A 16630-nucleotide genomic window follows, 5' to 3' on the forward strand; every position below is an offset into this window, starting at 1 on the left:
CGTTCAAAATGCTTCGCAAGTAGCTTTTCATAATTAGATTCTAGGCTCCATTGCATAAACTTGCGAGTCTTCGGTTGCTAAATATAGTGGAGAGATTCTCATACCCAGCCTTATGAGATGAGACCAAGTGGAGTCTGTGCCTCGAGTTTCAGCTCATTGCTACTCAAACTGATGATTTTTCGGTCCCAAAATGAGCAGAAGGCTATTCAAGAGATCCTTTGACATTCCAAGCTGAAATATATTGGATTAACCTCAATCATGAAGTGAAGGATCTGATGTCTGGATTTGTATTACTTGACCATATCCTTCTGTTTCCTCTTCTCATCCAAGATATTAACCCATCACGAAACGTCACAAATACAGTGCTGAGGGGTCATGCATTTTATTCACGCAGTACATATAGGACCTCTATCGCTGTTTCATCATTCAAATCGTCTGTTCGCAACCTTCATTTTTTGCAACTCCATCACAAATGTTCTTCAGTCAGCTGGATCTGTGAACTGATTTAATGAACTAAAATTTGACGATTGTTTGTTCTAGCAGTCTAGGAGAGCAAGATGCCTCTCATTCGTAAGTATAACCTATGGATTTGAATGCTCATTCACTAAACTTCAATAGGGGGTTTACCGCAATATAGACGGGCAGTAGGTTTTCTGGCATTTCCTGCTCTGTTGTTCTATAGTAAGTGGTGGCTTAAATCTCAATAACGCCATGATCTATTCTCACATCAGGCTTCTAGTGCTTGCTGCAATTGCAGCCCTTCCAGGGGTACCGGGAATATTCATAGAAAATATACAAACGGACCTAGGGACCGGCAGTCTCGAAATCAGAGTTGGATACTTTGGTATGGTTATTTTTTTTTTCGGCTTTCTATAAAATAAAACCAAACTGACCAAGAGAAAGGTACATGTCTTCGACGGACTGGCTCTGACGCTGATATAAAATTACAATGCACCACTACCCATAAGGGATTCAGTGATATGCTCATCGAAAGTTCCAATAGCACATCAAATGCCACCGAGAAACTTCTCGTTTTCGCATCAGGGATGCAACGGGATGTCTTTGTTGGATCCCCCTCTTTTTTCCCTGGAGCTGGGCTCCTATTCCTAATTAGCGTTTTGCTTCTCATACCCCTCGAGATAACCACTCGACCACCCGCAAGACTCAAGCCCAAAACCGTTCTCTTCCTAAATCATGCCATCATAATGCTTTTTTGGTTCACTGCAGCATGGTCTTTCGCAGGTGCATTATCGATCGTGGAAGTTGTCAGATCGCAGCAAGAACTATTAACTTTGGATGGGAGTAACAATATCACTGTTAAGGTTGGCGTGGCAGTGCAATTTCTGCAATGGACGGCTTTCATCTTCACTTTCGTCTTTGCGAGCGGAGTCACGACTTTGAAAATGACGCATGAGCCGAGACTCCTTAATCCTGATGAGATGGCGGCGAAAGCTGGTCCGTTGGGTGGACAAGTGCAGTGGCGTGAATCCGTTTGATAGAGAGCCGCGTAGTTAGGCTATGGCTTTACTCTGATGCCAGCTATATGGTTCGCTGATCAAATGCATGCAAGCAATTTGTTTGGAAAAGTTTAGTTGTGGCTACTTCATCTGAACTTTCAATATTTTATAGAAGGATAATGAAGCTACTGGAAGCTTTATGCCAACACGAACCTTGATTCTTCTCGCAACTTGCTTGCAAAGGCTTGAGGTCTCGCATCTGACAAACAGCCCAGTTCATACTGTGTAAATCTCTGCTGGTAACCAAGACAGTATCATTTAACCTACTCAAATACGTTAATTCAGTCATAATTCTTGCGGTAGAAGAATCTCAGAAATGGCCTCGGATTTACGGTTGGGATCGAGATACTTCAAGTTGGACATGATTGAAAGAGTTGATGGGAGAAAGAAGCACCATCTTATGTCACAATCTGGGAGGGCAAGAATCCATGTTAAGGAATGGGATTTGAAAGTTCGACTTGCATGTTGGGAATAGTAGGGTCCTGAAAGATTGCCATAGTGGTGCAGAGATTATATTTATTTCTGATGGTACGTGTGTATTATGCTATCGGTGGCATCTCTTGCCCACTTGTAGTTCTCGGTCTGTCAGGAATATATGAAGAATTTTGAAATATTTCTATGGAACCAAGGAAATTAAATTCAATTCATACCAATGGTATAGTGTAGTAAAGCTTTGCAAAAAGCGTTCTCAGAATCTGGTGAAATGTGATAGCGTAAACTTGGATCAAAATTTGCATCGAAGTTTTCATGTCGAATGGCCTCTACTACACGCATACCTAGATTAGTTGAGGATTATCCCTTCATTCTCGTCTCTCACATACGTATCATATCTCCTCGATCTCACCATCGTCCGGTCTTGCTGCACGTATACAAGCAGAAGAATTTAATAATCTATGAAATTCAAGTACATAATATCTAAACTAAAACCTCTCTACCCAATTCAAATGCAAACCCCAAAGTATTTCCCGATATCAAACCAAAAGTCCAGATACTCCTTCGCTATGCTGTGATGTGATGTTCTATGCCAATGGTATGCTGTATTCGAATTGTAGAAACTGACTGATTGCGAGAAAAAAAGAAGAAGAGAAGAAAACAAAAGAAAGGAGCTTGATATTCGAAGTTTTGGAGAAATGAGTGTTGGTGTCATTAGATTAATAGGTGAAATGAATAGAGAAAGACTCGATGGTATCAATTATGAAAGAAAGAAAAAACATTGGAAAGAGAAGGGTGTTTTAGATGCAAGACCTAACATGCATTTTAGGGCACAAAGCCCACCCGCAAAGCAAAAATTTAAGGGTGAGCTCAAATCGCCAGACTCCAAGGTATATCCTAAGCTCCTCGCGAAAAAAAACGTCGTAAATTTGTACTGAATGCCCTGCAAATTTATCTGGATCTGACAACGGTATAGATTCTAATGTCGTCTTGATCTTGTGCCAGAGGCATATTTTCCTTGTCCCAGTAATGAAGTCCCGAGATATATCAATATCGACTGTTTCAAAATATCCTGTTTCCCGCTACATCGAGGGCGCTTTTCTATATTATACACACGCCCTATCCATCACCTGTCGTTTCCGGCCAGGCGAATTAGGCTCCGTTAACATATCTTCCAAAGTCATAGATCTATGAGCAGAAGAATAAAGTTCATCGTAAATATCCGGATTGCTTGGTAACGGCGAGCTATCGTGATGAGAAATCTTCGTTTCGACTCTTCCGACACCCCCTAAAGCATTTATCGCCATCGGATTCTTGGGATCGGCAGGCTCAGACGTTTGAACAATCTCAACGGTTTGAACGGCGCGTCCAAGTGAGTCGCGGTTTGTTCCTTTGGATCTTGAAACGGAGAGAAGTACGTTGGTGTGGGGAACGTCTTTGCGTTTAGAATGCTTTGGAGATCCGGATGCGATTTTGGCTGGTGCTGGCGATGCCGGTAACTGTTGAGAGCACCTTGTATTAGTTTTGTTCATGCTTGTCAGGTTTGATTAGAACTGCGCTGATAATTTTATACATACAACATATGTGCGACCTGACTGTTTCTCAGACTCGGGTCCAGGTCCTCCCCGAAGCGCTTCCATGAAATCGATCTCTCTTGAATCTTCAGCAGAACAAAGCTCAATACCATCTGTATTTCTGGCAGATCCGACATCGGATCTAGATGCGAGATGGCTGGATCTAGCTCCAGCTCTGATGCGTCGATAAACAGCGTTGAGTATAGGAGCATTGGCAAAGAACGCCTGCAATAAATGCGTTAGAATGTTTCTCTATGTGATCATATGAACGAAACGCTTACCATTAGAAGACACTCCATATTTCCCCAAAAGAACCTATCATCAAGTCCTTGGGTTTTACTTTCCTGAAAGATGGTTCGTATGATAGATATTACAACAAGCTAGAGAACTCTTAGAATTGCATAGACGGTAATCAAACGGTTACTTACAAATATACCAACAAGAAACACGGCTGATACTTTAAGCTTTGTACTAATGAAAAGGTTAGTACGATGAGAGGATGAATGGCATAGAGTTTGTGTAGAAAATACATACCTTGTCACCATCTGCGTTCGCCAAATCATTGGCAAAGGGATGATGATTAAAATGACATTAGTTACAATGATCGACTTGACAGTTGTTAGCTTGAGGCGAGGCACAGAAAGAATATCTACTCACAAGTGACATGAATAGCAGTCCAACTCTCTAATGAACATTAGTACAATTTCTTATTGGAGCCTCATCGTATCAAGTACTTACTCCTTCCTGAAGGGAGAGCCGTCAGTAAAATATTGGTTAACACTTCGGGAAACTCACTGCACATTTTTGAGGAGGACTTGTAAGCTTCCAATTCAGATTGAATGGGTGGCATTGAAGCATCCAATTCAAGAAAGTAGTTGTCCAGGTCGCAGCAATCAACCAGAAAGTAAAGATCACATATCTCTGTTCCGGCTGCCGAGATGTTAAACGGTAATAGTAAAGTAACTGCCAAGCTTGTCAGAACATATATTTTGAGCTAGTGTGTTGATTCGCAGCGTACAATGCAAACTTTCAGAGACCAAATGTAAGATAGGTAGGCAATACGTCCGAAAATGATGTACTTTGAGTCAAACTCCGCTATTTGTATGTTAGATGATATTATAAGTTGCAAAGGGTGATTGGCATTTACTTTCTGCGACAGTTTCGGTATCTGAGTGAGCATGCTTTCCTGACCCTGTGTGGAGCTGTGATAGTAGGTTAGCAATATGTGGAATTTTGGAACAATCAAGAAGCAACATACAAGAACAGGGAATGTAGAAGCAAAACCTCCCATAAGGAAGAAAGCAACTACCATGAGCCAGTCGTCAGGGTAGATCCTCTCATGCTTGAGTCGCCTTAAGACGAATCTGGCACAGGTTAACAAGAGCACAACAGCGGTGACTGCATAAGCTGTATTAGCAACCTGCTCAGTGTTTTCAATCATTTTATCTGGGCAGGATAAAAGTCGAAGTCAAAGTCCAAAAAGAGTATAAGAACAGAAAAGTATGTTGGAGATAATGGACAAAATTACAAGCCAGATTAATTAAAATTGAGAGCTTGACGGTACTGTGCAGTGACGAAGCTTAATAAATTGAAGAAGATCAGGAGGGGATTTTAATTTCATTCTATACTTGTTGATTGTATGTTTTCTGTACTGTTAAAATTCTAGGTGGGCAATGCTTGGGTGATCTTAAACCGTAGTGAATTTCTCCTGGCTAGAAATTCAATTATAGAACAGAATCCGACGATAGACGTTAAACCGGTACATTATTCTGCCTGGGGAACTAGCCAAAGATATCAAAGAGCTTACCACAGCCTCAGAAATACTAATAGAAAGTGCAACTGACGAAGGATCCTGTGCCTACCACAGCTATGGACGAATTACATAAGGAATTGTGCTTCTAGACTTCATGATTTGAACACTGTACATTCACTTATACGCGTCATATCTACCGGGAACTTGATATTTAACAAAAACTGATCTGAGACACTCTCGATATACTTTGATCCCAAATGATATAACATTAAACCATAAAGACAATCGCCAATATTATGCCAGCAAGTACTGAACAGTTGCCCGTGTACAGCTATGCAGGAAAACTTGGACTGCTAGCGTTCAACAATGAAAATACTCTTGAACTTCTTTCCTTAAGCAATACAAATCTAATGGCAATCTGCAATTATGAGCAGATCTAGTACCTCATACTAAGGGAGAAGTTTCCCCTGCCCAGTAGGATAGCAATGTTGTTCATCCGTGAAGAAAATTAGTATAGTCGTCCACTTGTAGAAGCACTGCTCAAGGCATACTACGCTGGAGTGTGGTAATATTCCAAGACTGACGTGCTCTGGGCTTCTAAACATCATAGGAAATATCTGCAAATCATATGAATCCAATCCTATATGGTGATTTAACAACAGCATGAAGACAAGCAGCACGCAATAAAAAATCAGGAAGAGAACCATTATGCGTGGCACGAAAATTTCAAAAGTGTCATGAAATCCAGCTATTTCATCTCAAGACACACTTGGACCCACAATGAGAATCTCAGAGTCTTTAGCATTGAATTTCACATGGCTCTTCGCTTTATGTCATTTCTAGAACCGCGCAATGACATGGAATCCGAGCCAGAAGCCGCCATTATTACTTTCTGCTAGATACTCCCAGCTGCAGATAAGCTTCCTCATATAGTTGAGCTAAAATGACCTGAAGTCGACTGCACACTAGTAGCCTTTATGAATCTCTCGGTCGACGGATGTCTAGGCAAGGAGCATGATACTTGCTTGGAACATTGCCGTTCGACTGTATCGACGTGTCATGAACAATATTCTATGTGGAAAAAAGCTCAAAGGTGACATCTCAAAGCCTAACTCCTTTCCTGGTGTTATAGGCCATGAAAAGTTCCCAATTGAATGCTCGAGAGATTTCAAAGTGTGGTTGGATTGACGTGGTTTAAGCATGATGAATAATCGTGCATAGACCAATAAAGTGAGGATAATTAATTTTGTCATATGAACGGCAAGCACAACTAAATAAAAACACCACGTTCTTCTCAATGTTTATATCAGCTATCGAGGTTTCGAATCCAAATGAATATTCATATGTTCGGGGGCTTCTAACGTAGCACGTATACATGAGAGTTTTATATCCGGTTTGGAATTATCCTGTTAATTCGATATCGAAATTGTGGGTTTCAAAGGTCTCCTAACTGAAGGTGTTGATGTGCCATTTATTCCGTTAACACGGATAGGCAAAGGTTATCTAAAGCACCAGCAACAACTAATAGTGCGGAAGTCGTCTTACCAGAAAGCAAACCAGATTCAATATTGAGACTAGACACAGGGATGTTGTTGGAATTGCGTTCCACTATCAATATCTTGCCATGCCAGTCAGCCAACAGTTGGCTGGTTGCTCAGCAAGAAAGTACAAAATGATTGCCATGCTCCATGCTATCACAAAATTCGAGTTTCATTCTAAGAGTCCTTTTTCTTTAGTCTATAATCAGCAGCAACACAGGTTCAATACATAACTTTCAAACATGTCCGAGAATACCGTTCTTATCACAGGCTGCAGTGATGGTGGTATCGGAAGTGCTCTCGCGCTTACATTCCAGAAATTGGGATTTCAAGTATTTGCCAGCGCTCGAAATGTCTCCAATATGACAGCGCTCAAGGGCTTGCCTAGGTTGACCTGCTTGGTGCTCGATGTAACGGACCCTCAACAAATTCAGGACGCGGAGGAGCTTGTCCGCAACAAATGCGGAGGCTCTCTTGATATTCTCATCAATAACGCAGGACGTAACCATTTCTCGCCAGTACTTGATATCGACTTAGATGAAGCAAAGAAAATCTACGATATTAACCTTTGGGGACCTTTGATGCTCATCCAGAAGTTTTCTCCTCTTGTTATTCCAGCAAAAGGATCAATTATCAACATCACTTCCATCTCAGGCTATGTTAATGTTCCTTATATGGGTATGTTGACACACATAGTATAGCTCGTTAACTGCTGAACATGTGCTTTCAGGACTTTATGCAGCATCAAAAAGATCTTTAGAAATCCTCAGTGAAACATTACGTCTTGAACTTCAACCATTCGGCGTCCATGTGTCATCTATTGTCACTGGTGCGGTCCAAACAAATGGTCAGACCTACTTCGAGGACTGGAAGCTTCCCCGAGACTCTTTGTACAAGCCCATTGAGAGTACCATTCACAAACGAGCCCGCGGCGGCGATGGTGTTATTCGGATGAATACAATGGAGTATGCAGAGCAAGTTGTGAAAAGTATTGTCGGCCGAAACAGTGATGGAAGGTTTTGGTGTGGAGCAAATGCTACACGGACAAAGTTAGGATCAGCTATAACACCACAGAGGATTTCGGTAAGCTTTCTGATCAAGCAGTCGAAGATGACAAAATCTAATACTAACATTTCAAATAAAGGATGGTTTCATGGTGATGGGATGTGGATTGGACGAGCTTGCAAGCAAATTGAAGGAGACTTAACCTTAAGGAAGTTTTCTGCTCTTAACCTCTCACCTGAATAAAATGTAGTTGAAAACGACTACTTGCTGGGGGAGATACTACGAACATATAAATCTATTTCAAACATATTTCCGTTCAGGACATGCTTAAGAAGAAAGGTTCTCTCTGGCGAACGGCCTGACAAAGAAGGCCAAGAATATCGCTTGTGTAGTGGCACATCATTTCGTCTTTATTATGGATTTCCAATTATGAGATTCTGGGGATTATTTGAGCTACGATGGTGACTTGCAGCAATAAATCCTTTCCCGAGAAGTCACTAAGTGAGAGATTCTAAGCACGTTTCATACTTACAAGCGTTTCCGGCTGTGTCCAAATTATGCAGTGCGCAGATACTTGATATTATATCAATTATGTTAAGAATGTTAAGAATGTCTCCGAAGCCGATAGACAGCCATTTAACTTGAAATTGCATTATTGTTGTAATTGAACCCACTTGAACAATCCTGCGAATATGAGCTAGAAGTAAAAGGGCTGTAATGGCTAATAAAGTTAACGAGAGGGTGTCAGACTTAAATTTAACCGGCATATGACTAATAGAGAGCACTGAATTTCTGTGGCCTATTGATCTATTGGAAGGTAATATTCGCTACCAACCAACTAGGGTTCAAAGACCAGTCCGGGCAGAAAGGGGCGCAAAATCGAAAATGCTAACAGTTGGAATCGAGAAGTCAATGGCAAATGACACCTTGGAATAGATGTGCTAGGTATTCACATTGACAGCGGTGCTGTGCAGCACAGTGTGTTGAAAACAGGTTTGACTACAGCAGATGAACAGGGATTCTAGAACTAGATAGAGGCGAGCAGACGAGGACGGCGCAGTCATTTACCTACTCAGAGGCTGATAAAGTATCACTATATCTCTAAGATACTGCTGTTCTTAGAAACTTTCACGTATGGAGACAAACAAAATGGAGAAATCTTTCTTTTATTTGAAAGCCATTGACAGTAGCTTACTTACATTGATTACTTGTATTCTGCTTTTGGTTTCTTGGAGAGTGTATCGATTTACGATTAATCCATGGCTACATCCAGAAAATCCGAAAGAATTGCCATATTGGATTCCGTGTGGGTCAAACCACACCGATCAATGAATCTTTTGTGTAAACTGACATTTCAATCTTCCAGTTCTAGGTGGGCAGTTTTCGAGATCACGTTTGAGCACAACTGCAATTTGACTCTATTTTTATCTTTACGGAGAACAAGCTGATTTCTAAAGGACATGCATTAAGTTTCTATAAGGATGCAAATGACGTTTTGGAGCGTGGAAGGTATGTGCTCTGATAACTCACAAAGCTTCCTATCCGAAACAAGCGCTGAGAGACCAGAATACACTTTGGAGATACTAAAGCTCTGTATTCAATCACACTTGCAGGTGAAACTCTCTGTGTGATCACTAAAGCGAACGATATTCAAGAACTCTACCGAAACAGTTCGACGATAACATGGGATAATTTGATCAAAGACATGTACTCCTTTGTGGGCCTGTCTCCTAGAAGCATCTCTCAAATGTGGGGTGAGTCTCATGAACAGCTAGCTACCATAAACTCCAAAGATCCCATCCGATCAGCACACGAGATGACTTCCGAATATCATCGTCAGCAATTACTCACGGCGGCCAATGCTGAGAACCTCGTCCAACGAATAGTTCCTAGCCTTGAGAAAAGCCTTTCCTGGAACATATTGAGGCAGCATCCCGCTTGCGTCCGCACATCTGGAGATTCTATCACGCTTTCTCTGTGGGAGTGGTGCAATGAGGTTATCATCAAGAGCTCAGCCACTGCATATTACGGAAACAAACTCTTCGACATAAATCCGAATCTCCTACAAGCAATGATGTCATGGGAAGCCACAAACTGGAAACTTATGTACAAACTAACTGACTTCATGGCACGAGATATGATTGATGCCAGAAGCGAATTCATTGACACGCTGTGCAAATACTTTGAAACACCTAAGAAAGACAGGTCTGATGCATTGTATTTTGTAAAGGCAATGGAGAAAGAAATGCGCGCAGCTGGCTTGGGCGATCGTGAAGCTGCAGGCATACACATGTTACATTTATGGGCGTAAGTAACAAATCGAAGGATATTCGAAAGAGCTAACCAAGCTATAGGATTACCGCTAATGTGTATAAGGCTGCATTCTGGGCAATAGCCTACATTGTCCATAAACCAGAGTTGCTTGATAATCTCCGCACAGAAGTTGCTCCAGCTGTAGGAACAGACGGAGAAACAGTGAATCTCAAGTACCTTACAGAAGACTGTCCACGGCTCGAAGCTTTCTTCAACGAAGTCCTGAGAGTCAACTCGGCAGGAGCACTTGCACGGGAGGTTGTCACACCCACATTGTTTAGTGGGAAAGTACTTGCGAAAGGCACAAAGCTTATGGTAAGCAAGCGTTATTATCTTTGAGGCCCACCAAATTAATGCTGCGATCTAGATTCCGTACCGCCAACTTCATCTGGATGGACAAGCATGGGGACGAAACGCTCGTGACTTTGACCCGGAAAGATTTCTCAAGGATAAAAGCCTTCTGCGCAGTCAAAATTTCCGACCCTTTGGAGGCGGCCATACACTCTGTCCAGGGCGCTTTATTGCTAAGAAATCAATTTATGCCATCTTGGCTCTTCTTTTTTCTCGATACGATGTTACTTTGGATACTGACGCTGCCAATCAAAAGTTCCCACGCATCGATGACGCTACGGCAGGAATTGGAACATTGGCGCCAATACCAGGAGAAGATGTTAAATTGGTCATCAAACCGATCGAAAATTAAGGAAGAGCTGTTATATCATTGGAACCCATGTTCTGATATTGAGTGAGAAGATAGTGATGAGGGTTAAATGTGTGTGTTTCTGGAGAGGGAATCACATGGCATAGTACAAACTCACTTTATACACATACAACTGCTATATCTAGTTTAAAGTTCTGCCAATCTGAACATTCTGTACTCTGAATAGTGTCTCCAATGGTTAAGACTGCTGCCTGTTTAATTTAAGATTCCAATGGTGAGGTTCTGACAATACTAGCATTTCTATATCTCCTGAATATACCCATGTGAACGGCTTATAGACTAGTAGACGACCGACTTAGATGATAAATCTAAAGATAGTCCCGAAGAAATCCCTCTTTACGAGCTGGCTGGGAACTTAATCCGAGAACAACAGACTCGGACAGGGCGAATTCTCAAAGAATAGCGCATGAATACTGTTTGCTGCTGTGTTGAAATTATCTAGCTGCGTGTCATTCATAGTCAAATCAAGAAGAACTCACATGTGCAACTTTGCCAAGCAAAAGATACTATATCACTCATACATGAACTGACAAGGATTGAAGGTTACTGCCTCGATTACATCCGCCGATATATCTCATCTAAACTGCCAGCGCCGAGCAAATTGTTCAAACGATAAGACAGGTAGGTTACAAAGTCTTCCGAATTCGTTTAAGCCTGATCATGACGGGCTAGACGATCGGCTTAGCATCGGCGGTGGACACCAAGAATGCAAACTCTCTGGTATGCCATATTTGTTTTCATTGTCCCTGTTTGAACCGTTAGATCAAAGAGTATCTTAGGTCATTTAATAGTTTTTTGAACTTACAGCGAGTATCGCAAGGCAACAGCACGAGCAAGCTTTAGGAGACCAATCAATTCTTTATCGTCGTTTGTCCAACTCATCAAAGTGGCTGTAGCTTGTATTAATGGCTTTTCGGAACTTCCATCATACGGCATCATAAAGGACAGACTAGCGAATTCGAAATATCGAGGGTACAACCCGGAGCAACCCCAATCAACGAGACTAATCGTGTTGTCGTCTCTCAAGATCATGTTGCGTCGACATAAATCCATATGACACAGAACAAGTGGGTGAGAAGTCAGATCAATAGATTTGTCACGTATTGACAAACGTTTGTTAAGCCAATCTTCCAGGTCTGATGTAGAGGTAAAGGTTGTCCCCGCACCATTATCACCCCAAAGATAACCCTGTGGCTGGCCCCCGCCTATAGGACCTGGAATTTGCCCGCTCTCAATTGTCCCAAGATGCTTGATAATTTGAGCAACCCGGGTAATAACATCCGTGTGCTCATCAAGGTCGAGCTCATCTAGCTGCCGACCAGGCACATACTCCATGAATAAGTAGCCAAAATCATTCCAGTGGAAGTAGCGGTAGACTTGGGGAACATAAACAATTTTCGAATCGACTTTTTGACATGCAAATCTTTGAGTTTCTGCTTCAGAAGCCATGACACCGATTCCAAATTTGGCTACTATAGTCTCCGACAGCTTGATTACTCTATCTCCTCCAAAGCAGCCTCGGATTGTTTTACCCTCTTTCACGAGCCTGCCACAGAATCCAACTAGCCATTCTTCACTGACTGTCTGAATATCCCATGCTAGGTCTGACATGCTTATACTTTGCTTTGGGATTGATCAATTTTAAGACGATGATATAATGAGACGTGTGTGTTTGTGTTATCAGTCGCTCGGGAATAGATGTCTGTTAATAATTCCAACCTTCAAGGGGTAGTGCCCTGATATAAGTCCCTGCCCCGAAAACATGTCAACTAGCGAGTCTCTACTTAAAGGGGATCAGCCGCCGAAATTGAGTACCGTTGACATGGTTGAATAACAGGTACGCCATATCAGCATATGGGCCACTCCATTTTACATACAAAATTTGTCGGCGTGTAACCCTGCTATTAACACTGTTTTGTTCAATCAATGTCCACCCTTGTGATACGCTATCGATGTGTATGATAATGAATGAACGAAATTTCTTTGACTATAAGGATTTGATGAAAATACTGGCTAATTTTTCGTTTTCCCTTTTCATATTTTACGGTTTCGGTGACAGTTGATTTACAATTCTAACTAATACATGAGATTGTAGTATTCAATTCCGGCCATTTGTTTCGCTTACGTGGAGCGGTTCTTTTTGAGGATCGGGTAATAGAATATTCTGCGATCACTTAAAATTTGGAGATGATATTACGGTGACGTGCCAAAAAAAAAAAAAAAAAACACTGCTAAGGAAGCTTGGTAACCATCAAAATAAGTAGTTTGAATATTATTCTAGATTTGTCGAGAAAATTATGAAGTTGAGTTTGATTTGTATTTCGAAGTGGTTAAATTTGAATTTATTTTGGCAGAGAAATTCGCTAAATATCTAGTCCGGTCTTGAGGCGCGACTAGCCCGAGTGATAATACAATATATTAGACGACCGTAAACAACGTTATTAAAATAGCTACGCTTTTCATACTCCGTTAAATATACGAATTCAAACACTAGTAATAAGATTTACGTGAGGAGAAAACCATATGGCTAAGCGGGACTTGATGATCGACTAAGCGGAACCGTTTCTCATACATGCAGTTAAGCATCGCGTCTATTTTTCAATATTGGAAAGTATTAGAAAGTACAGTATGAAATCGGAAAAAACCTCTTCCGGTTATTGTATCCATTCTTGGATACTGAAGACTATTGCAATGGATCTAAGTCTTTCCTATTGTCAAATCAAAGTTGAGTGCTCGTATTTGACGACTGTGCAGTTTTGATTGTTTGATAGCCTACTTCGTTTAACACAGGTATCGATAGTGATTATCTCCTATAACTTCAGTGATTTGTTTCCACACGGTGTAAGATTCATAGTGCAAACCATAGCAACTCCGCCTTACACAAATCCATCCAGATACCATTCAGGTCGTCGTCGGGCTATGTACCATAACAACCACCTGGTGTCCCTTTGATTGTACAATGAAAGTTGTATAGTTAGCAGCATCTTACGTAGTATCTTCCCAATTGATTATAAATACAATGCAAAATGTCTTTGTATAGAAGCTCCCCAAGCCAGTATTGCCATCAAAAGCACAAGCAGCATAAAAACTAAACACACATCAAACTTCATACAACAAATAACTACCACTCACTCCTCCAGACCTAACTTCAAATGTCTTCCAGTAACCCTGCCAATCCCAAAAAGTCTACAAAGCCCACAAAGCCATCAAGTTCAAGCACAAAACCCGGACAGTCAAGTTCGGCTACTCGTAAAATCGAGGATCGTGACTAAGATCTTGATGTCATCGCGATTCGTGTAACAATTCATACCACAGGCAAGTTCTTCGAAGACGACGATCGCAGTGGAAACCATGCCTCGATCTACCTTCTCACATCAATTAATCAGTTCGCCTTAACATGACGAAATTAGGAGCAGACGCTACAATGGGCACATTTCAAGCCACATATTGCAGGTACCAACAAACAAACAGTTCACTAAGAGACTTCGATCTCACAGCTACCAGTCAAGGTTTAAAAGTTGGGCAAATTTTACAGCTCGTCTATAATAATGGGCGTGACAAGTATCAGCTTGCTCGCAGCGGCTTGGGCTGTAGACACTGGGTGTGAGTGACGCATAATATAAGTTCAAAAACCACCAAACTAATCTTTTCTCATAGAAAAACCGTTATCAGGGACTTAGATGGTGCCGGATTTGTCTCATCAAGAAGTCGTGTTACAACCGAAGATGCTGTTAATGGCTTGAGATATAACTACTCGAAAGGCAAACAACCCGTGTTAGAAGAGATGGATCCGGGTACTTTCGTAGCAGATAAAAATAAAGCCAAGGGGAAAAAGAGCACTGATACAAAAGGCACGGGTTCCGGTTCCGAGCCTGGAAGACGTCGTTAAACGAAACGAAGGTTTCAAGGCAATATTATAGGAATTTTGGCTATACGAGTATTTTGGAATATCAGAAGGACGGATGATGTGGAGATCAATGGGAAAAGAAATATTGCTATCTAGATTGTATAGTGAAGGAGTTTGGTAAAATTATATCCGGTTGCTAGAGAGTTCGTTTAGAGTTTGAAAATAAAAAAGGATGAGGATGATTTAGATCTAAATCTTTACCAAAACCAGATTAGTGATAAAACTGATATTGGTAACGCTCTAAAATATTGAAATATGACGTGAAAAGTGACCTACCTCTAAGCTCGAACGGAATTAGATCCACGGCTTCTTCCAGTTGTTTACTCAGAAATGTTGTCCTGTAACCGCAACAGAAGAAATTTTGTCAAAATGACTCCCCAAATGTACCCTTTCAATGGACCATTCAGGATTCCTTCGTGTAGATTTCTCAAACGAAATTCCCAAGTCTCGAATTCACGTCCAACAGTTCAACGGTGCTCGCATGATATATAATCACTTCAGTAGCAAGATAAACAAGGGTTAAACTAACAATAGCTCAAAGCAGAATTGTGAAAAGATAAAGTGAGTAAAATATTGTTTTGATCAAGAAGTTAATTGACTATTAACTAGATGTATGTCGATCAAGCTTTTAGGGCTATTGAAATGCTACTCGCTAACCTTCACAACCACCTTTCCAAAATGGCCCCCCTTAAACAAATACTCCAATCCCTCCTTCGCCTCTTCAAACCCAAACACCCTATCGACTACTGGTCTAACTTTCTTTTCCTCATACCACTTCAACATTTCTTCAAATCGTTCTCTTGGTCCATTCAAGATCCCCTTCAATGTAACGTTTCTTCTCAATGCAAGAACATTGGTATTTGTGCGATCTGCATTGTCATCTTCTTTCCCGGAGAGATAACCAATAGCATTGATTAGTCCACCAAAAGCGATAGCATCGAATGATTGGCGAAGCGTTAGGGCACCACCCGTTTCGAAGATATTGGAAACGCCCTCATTTTGAGTGATTTTCATTACTTCTTCAGACCAGATAGGTGTGGTGCGGTAGTTAATTGTGTGGTCTGCGCCGAGGGCTTTGGCTTGAGCGAGTTTTGCGTCGGAAGAGGAAGTTATGATTACTAAATAAATTTTAATTGCCTGAAATGTTGTGACGAGACGTTGATCTTACCTTCCATGCCGCTGGCTTTGGCAATTTGCAATCCACTGATTGCTACTCCTCCGGTTCCTTGAATCAATACTGTTTCCCCCTTTCCGGCTGACTGTCCAAGTGGTCTCATGCCATTGATTGCCATCCAAGCTGTTACTCCAGCAATCGGTAATGTACAAGCTTCTTCGTCGGTAAGATAATCTGGTTTTTTGACCAAACCCTCAGCATCGAAGACACGGTATTCTTGCAAACAACCTTCAGTAGGCAATCCTAGTCCACTAGCCATATCCTTTCCAGTCACTTGACCACGAATATGTGTCTGATTGAAGATTGCAAGTACGCGATCACCAGACTTCCATTTTGAAGATTTGGATGATACAATTGTTCCAGAGATATCGGAACATGGAACCAGAGACGAGGTCTCGTTGCCGGTAGTTTTGTGGTGATTGTAGAGGCCCATTATCACTTCAGTGTCTCGATAATTGAGAGCCACAGTGTGGATTTTGACGAGAACCTGTCCATCTCCTGGTGTTGGAACTGTAGATGATCCTAGAGTGAGATTTTGGAGACCGGACTGTTGGGTAGTCCATTGCTTGTTAATGGTTGGGAGTGACATGATTGATTCGAGAACGAGAAGATGAGGAAAGAGGAATACGAAATTTGGAAAAGAAAGTATAATATAATAAAAAAGAAAAACAAAAGATGGAAATTTTCAATTCCATC

At 41.4% G+C, this 16630-nt stretch overlaps 7 protein-coding genes across 7 annotated transcripts; 4 read left to right on the forward strand and 3 right to left on the reverse strand.

Moving 5' to 3' along the window:
• Positions 1 to 220: 220 nt before the first annotated feature.
• BCIN_16g03810 (hypothetical protein) lies at positions 221 to 2164 on the forward strand. Its single transcript, XM_024698115.1, has 4 exons — positions 221 to 570; positions 619 to 681; positions 740 to 844; positions 904 to 2164. The coding sequence occupies exons 1-4, from the start codon at positions 558 to 560 to the stop codon at positions 1494 to 1496; spliced, it is 774 nt and encodes a 257-aa protein (XP_024553932.1). The 5' UTR covers positions 221 to 557; the 3' UTR covers positions 1497 to 2164.
• A 298-nt stretch (positions 2165 to 2462) lies between these two features.
• BCIN_16g03820 (hypothetical protein) lies at positions 2463 to 5339 on the reverse strand. The gene is made up of 11 exons (XM_024698116.1): positions 4782 to 5339; positions 4671 to 4725; positions 4542 to 4618; positions 4319 to 4486; positions 4262 to 4267; positions 4181 to 4207; positions 4058 to 4131; positions 3952 to 3994; positions 3805 to 3903; positions 3527 to 3748; positions 2463 to 3448 (listed from the first exon to the last, which is right to left on the reverse strand). The coding sequence occupies exons 1-11, from the start codon at positions 4962 to 4964 to the stop codon at positions 3056 to 3058; spliced, it is 1347 nt and encodes a 448-aa protein (XP_024553933.1). The 5' UTR covers positions 4965 to 5339; the 3' UTR covers positions 2463 to 3055.
• A 1252-nt stretch (positions 5340 to 6591) lies between these two features.
• BCIN_16g03830 (hypothetical protein) lies at positions 6592 to 8450 on the forward strand. The gene is made up of 3 exons (XM_001550673.2): positions 6592 to 7492; positions 7545 to 7897; positions 7959 to 8450. The coding sequence occupies exons 1-3, from the start codon at positions 7057 to 7059 to the stop codon at positions 8019 to 8021; spliced, it is 852 nt and encodes a 283-aa protein (XP_001550723.1). The 5' UTR covers positions 6592 to 7056; the 3' UTR covers positions 8022 to 8450.
• A 641-nt stretch (positions 8451 to 9091) lies between these two features.
• Positions 9092 to 10943, forward strand: BCIN_16g03840 (hypothetical protein). Its single transcript, XM_024698117.1, has 4 exons — positions 9092 to 9328; positions 9433 to 10126; positions 10174 to 10447; positions 10500 to 10943. Exons 1-4 carry the CDS (start codon positions 9301 to 9303, stop codon positions 10833 to 10835), a joined length of 1332 nt encoding a protein of 443 aa, XP_024553934.1. The 5' UTR covers positions 9092 to 9300; the 3' UTR covers positions 10836 to 10943.
• A 494-nt stretch (positions 10944 to 11437) lies between these two features.
• BCIN_16g03850 (hypothetical protein) lies at positions 11438 to 12543 on the reverse strand. Its single transcript, XM_024698118.1, has 2 exons — positions 11659 to 12543; positions 11438 to 11599 (listed from the first exon to the last, which is right to left on the reverse strand). The coding sequence occupies exons 1-2, from the start codon at positions 12462 to 12464 to the stop codon at positions 11512 to 11514; spliced, it is 894 nt and encodes a 297-aa protein (XP_024553935.1). The 5' UTR covers positions 12465 to 12543; the 3' UTR covers positions 11438 to 11511.
• A 1588-nt stretch (positions 12544 to 14131) lies between these two features.
• On the forward strand, positions 14132 to 14806 carry BCIN_16g03860 (hypothetical protein). Its single transcript, XM_001550670.2, has 2 exons — positions 14132 to 14456; positions 14511 to 14806. The coding sequence occupies exons 1-2, from the start codon at positions 14251 to 14253 to the stop codon at positions 14740 to 14742; spliced, it is 438 nt and encodes a 145-aa protein (XP_001550720.2). The 5' UTR covers positions 14132 to 14250; the 3' UTR covers positions 14743 to 14806.
• A 533-nt stretch (positions 14807 to 15339) lies between these two features.
• On the reverse strand, positions 15340 to 16627 carry BCIN_16g03870 (hypothetical protein). The gene is made up of 2 exons (XM_001550669.2): positions 15929 to 16627; positions 15340 to 15878 (listed from the first exon to the last, which is right to left on the reverse strand). Exons 1-2 carry the CDS (start codon positions 16521 to 16523, stop codon positions 15406 to 15408), a joined length of 1068 nt encoding a protein of 355 aa, XP_001550719.1. The 5' UTR covers positions 16524 to 16627; the 3' UTR covers positions 15340 to 15405.
• Between the last annotated feature and the right edge of the window lie 3 nt (positions 16628 to 16630).

Source organism: Botrytis cinerea, chromosome 16 (genome assembly GCF_000143535.2).
Source record: "Botrytis cinerea B05.10 chromosome 16, complete sequence".
NCBI lineage: Eukaryota > Fungi > Ascomycota > Leotiomycetes > Helotiales > Sclerotiniaceae > Botrytis > Botrytis cinerea.

Bases quoted from the DNA above. Each gene is read 5' to 3' on its own strand.
- BCIN_16g03840 (XM_024698117.1), top strand. From the start codon at position 9,301: ATGCAAATGACGTTTTGGAGCGTGGAAG. The intron at 9,329-9,432 runs GTATGTGCTCTG...TCACACTTGCAG, and splicing joins GACGTTTTGGAGCGTGGAAG to GTGAAACTCTCTGTGTGATC. The intron at 10,127-10,173 runs GTAAGTAACAAA...ACCAAGCTATAG, and splicing joins CACATGTTACATTTATGGGC to GATTACCGCTAATGTGTATA.
- BCIN_16g03820 (XM_024698116.1), bottom strand. From the start codon at position 4,964: ATGATTGAAAACACTGAGCAGGTTGCTAATACAGCTTATGCAGTCACC. The intron at 4,619-4,670 runs GTAAATGCCAAT...ACATACAAATAG, and splicing joins TACCGAAACTGTCGCAGAAA to CGGAGTTTGACTCAAAGTAC. The intron at 4,487-4,541 runs GTACGCTGCGAA...CAAGCTTGGCAG, and splicing joins GGTCTCTGAAAGTTTGCATT to TTACTTTACTATTACCGTTT.
- BCIN_16g03870 (XM_001550669.2), bottom strand. From the start codon at position 16,523: ATGTCACTCCCAACCATTAACAAGCAATGGACTACCCAACAGTCCGGT. The intron at 15,879-15,928 runs GTAAGATCAACG...AAATTTATTTAG, and splicing joins CAAAGCCAGCGGCATGGAAG to TAATCATAACTTCCTCTTCC.
- BCIN_16g03850 (XM_024698118.1), bottom strand. From the start codon at position 12,464: ATGTCAGACCTAGCATGGGATATTCAGACAGTCAGTGAAGAATGGCTA. The intron at 11,600-11,658 runs GTAAGTTCAAAA...CGGTTCAAACAG, and splicing joins GTTGCCTTGCGATACTCGCT to GGACAATGAAAACAAATATG.
- BCIN_16g03830 (XM_001550673.2), top strand. From the start codon at position 7,057: ATGTCCGAGAATACCGTTCTTATCACAGGCTGCAGTGATGGTGGTATC. The intron at 7,493-7,544 runs GTATGTTGACAC...ATGTGCTTTCAG, and splicing joins TGTTAATGTTCCTTATATGG to GACTTTATGCAGCATCAAAA. The intron at 7,898-7,958 runs GTAAGCTTTCTG...TTTCAAATAAAG, and splicing joins TAACACCACAGAGGATTTCG to GATGGTTTCATGGTGATGGG.
- BCIN_16g03860 (XM_001550670.2), top strand. From the start codon at position 14,251: ATGACGAAATTAGGAGCAGACGCTACAATGGGCACATTTCAAGCCACA. The intron at 14,457-14,510 runs GTGAGTGACGCA...CTTTTCTCATAG, and splicing joins TTGGGCTGTAGACACTGGGT to AAAAACCGTTATCAGGGACT.
- BCIN_16g03810 (XM_024698115.1), top strand. The intron at 682-739 runs GTAAGTGGTGGC...TCAGGCTTCTAG, and splicing joins TCCTGCTCTGTTGTTCTATA to TGCTTGCTGCAATTGCAGCC. The intron at 845-903 runs GTATGGTTATTT...ACCAAGAGAAAG, and splicing joins AATCAGAGTTGGATACTTTG to GTACATGTCTTCGACGGACT.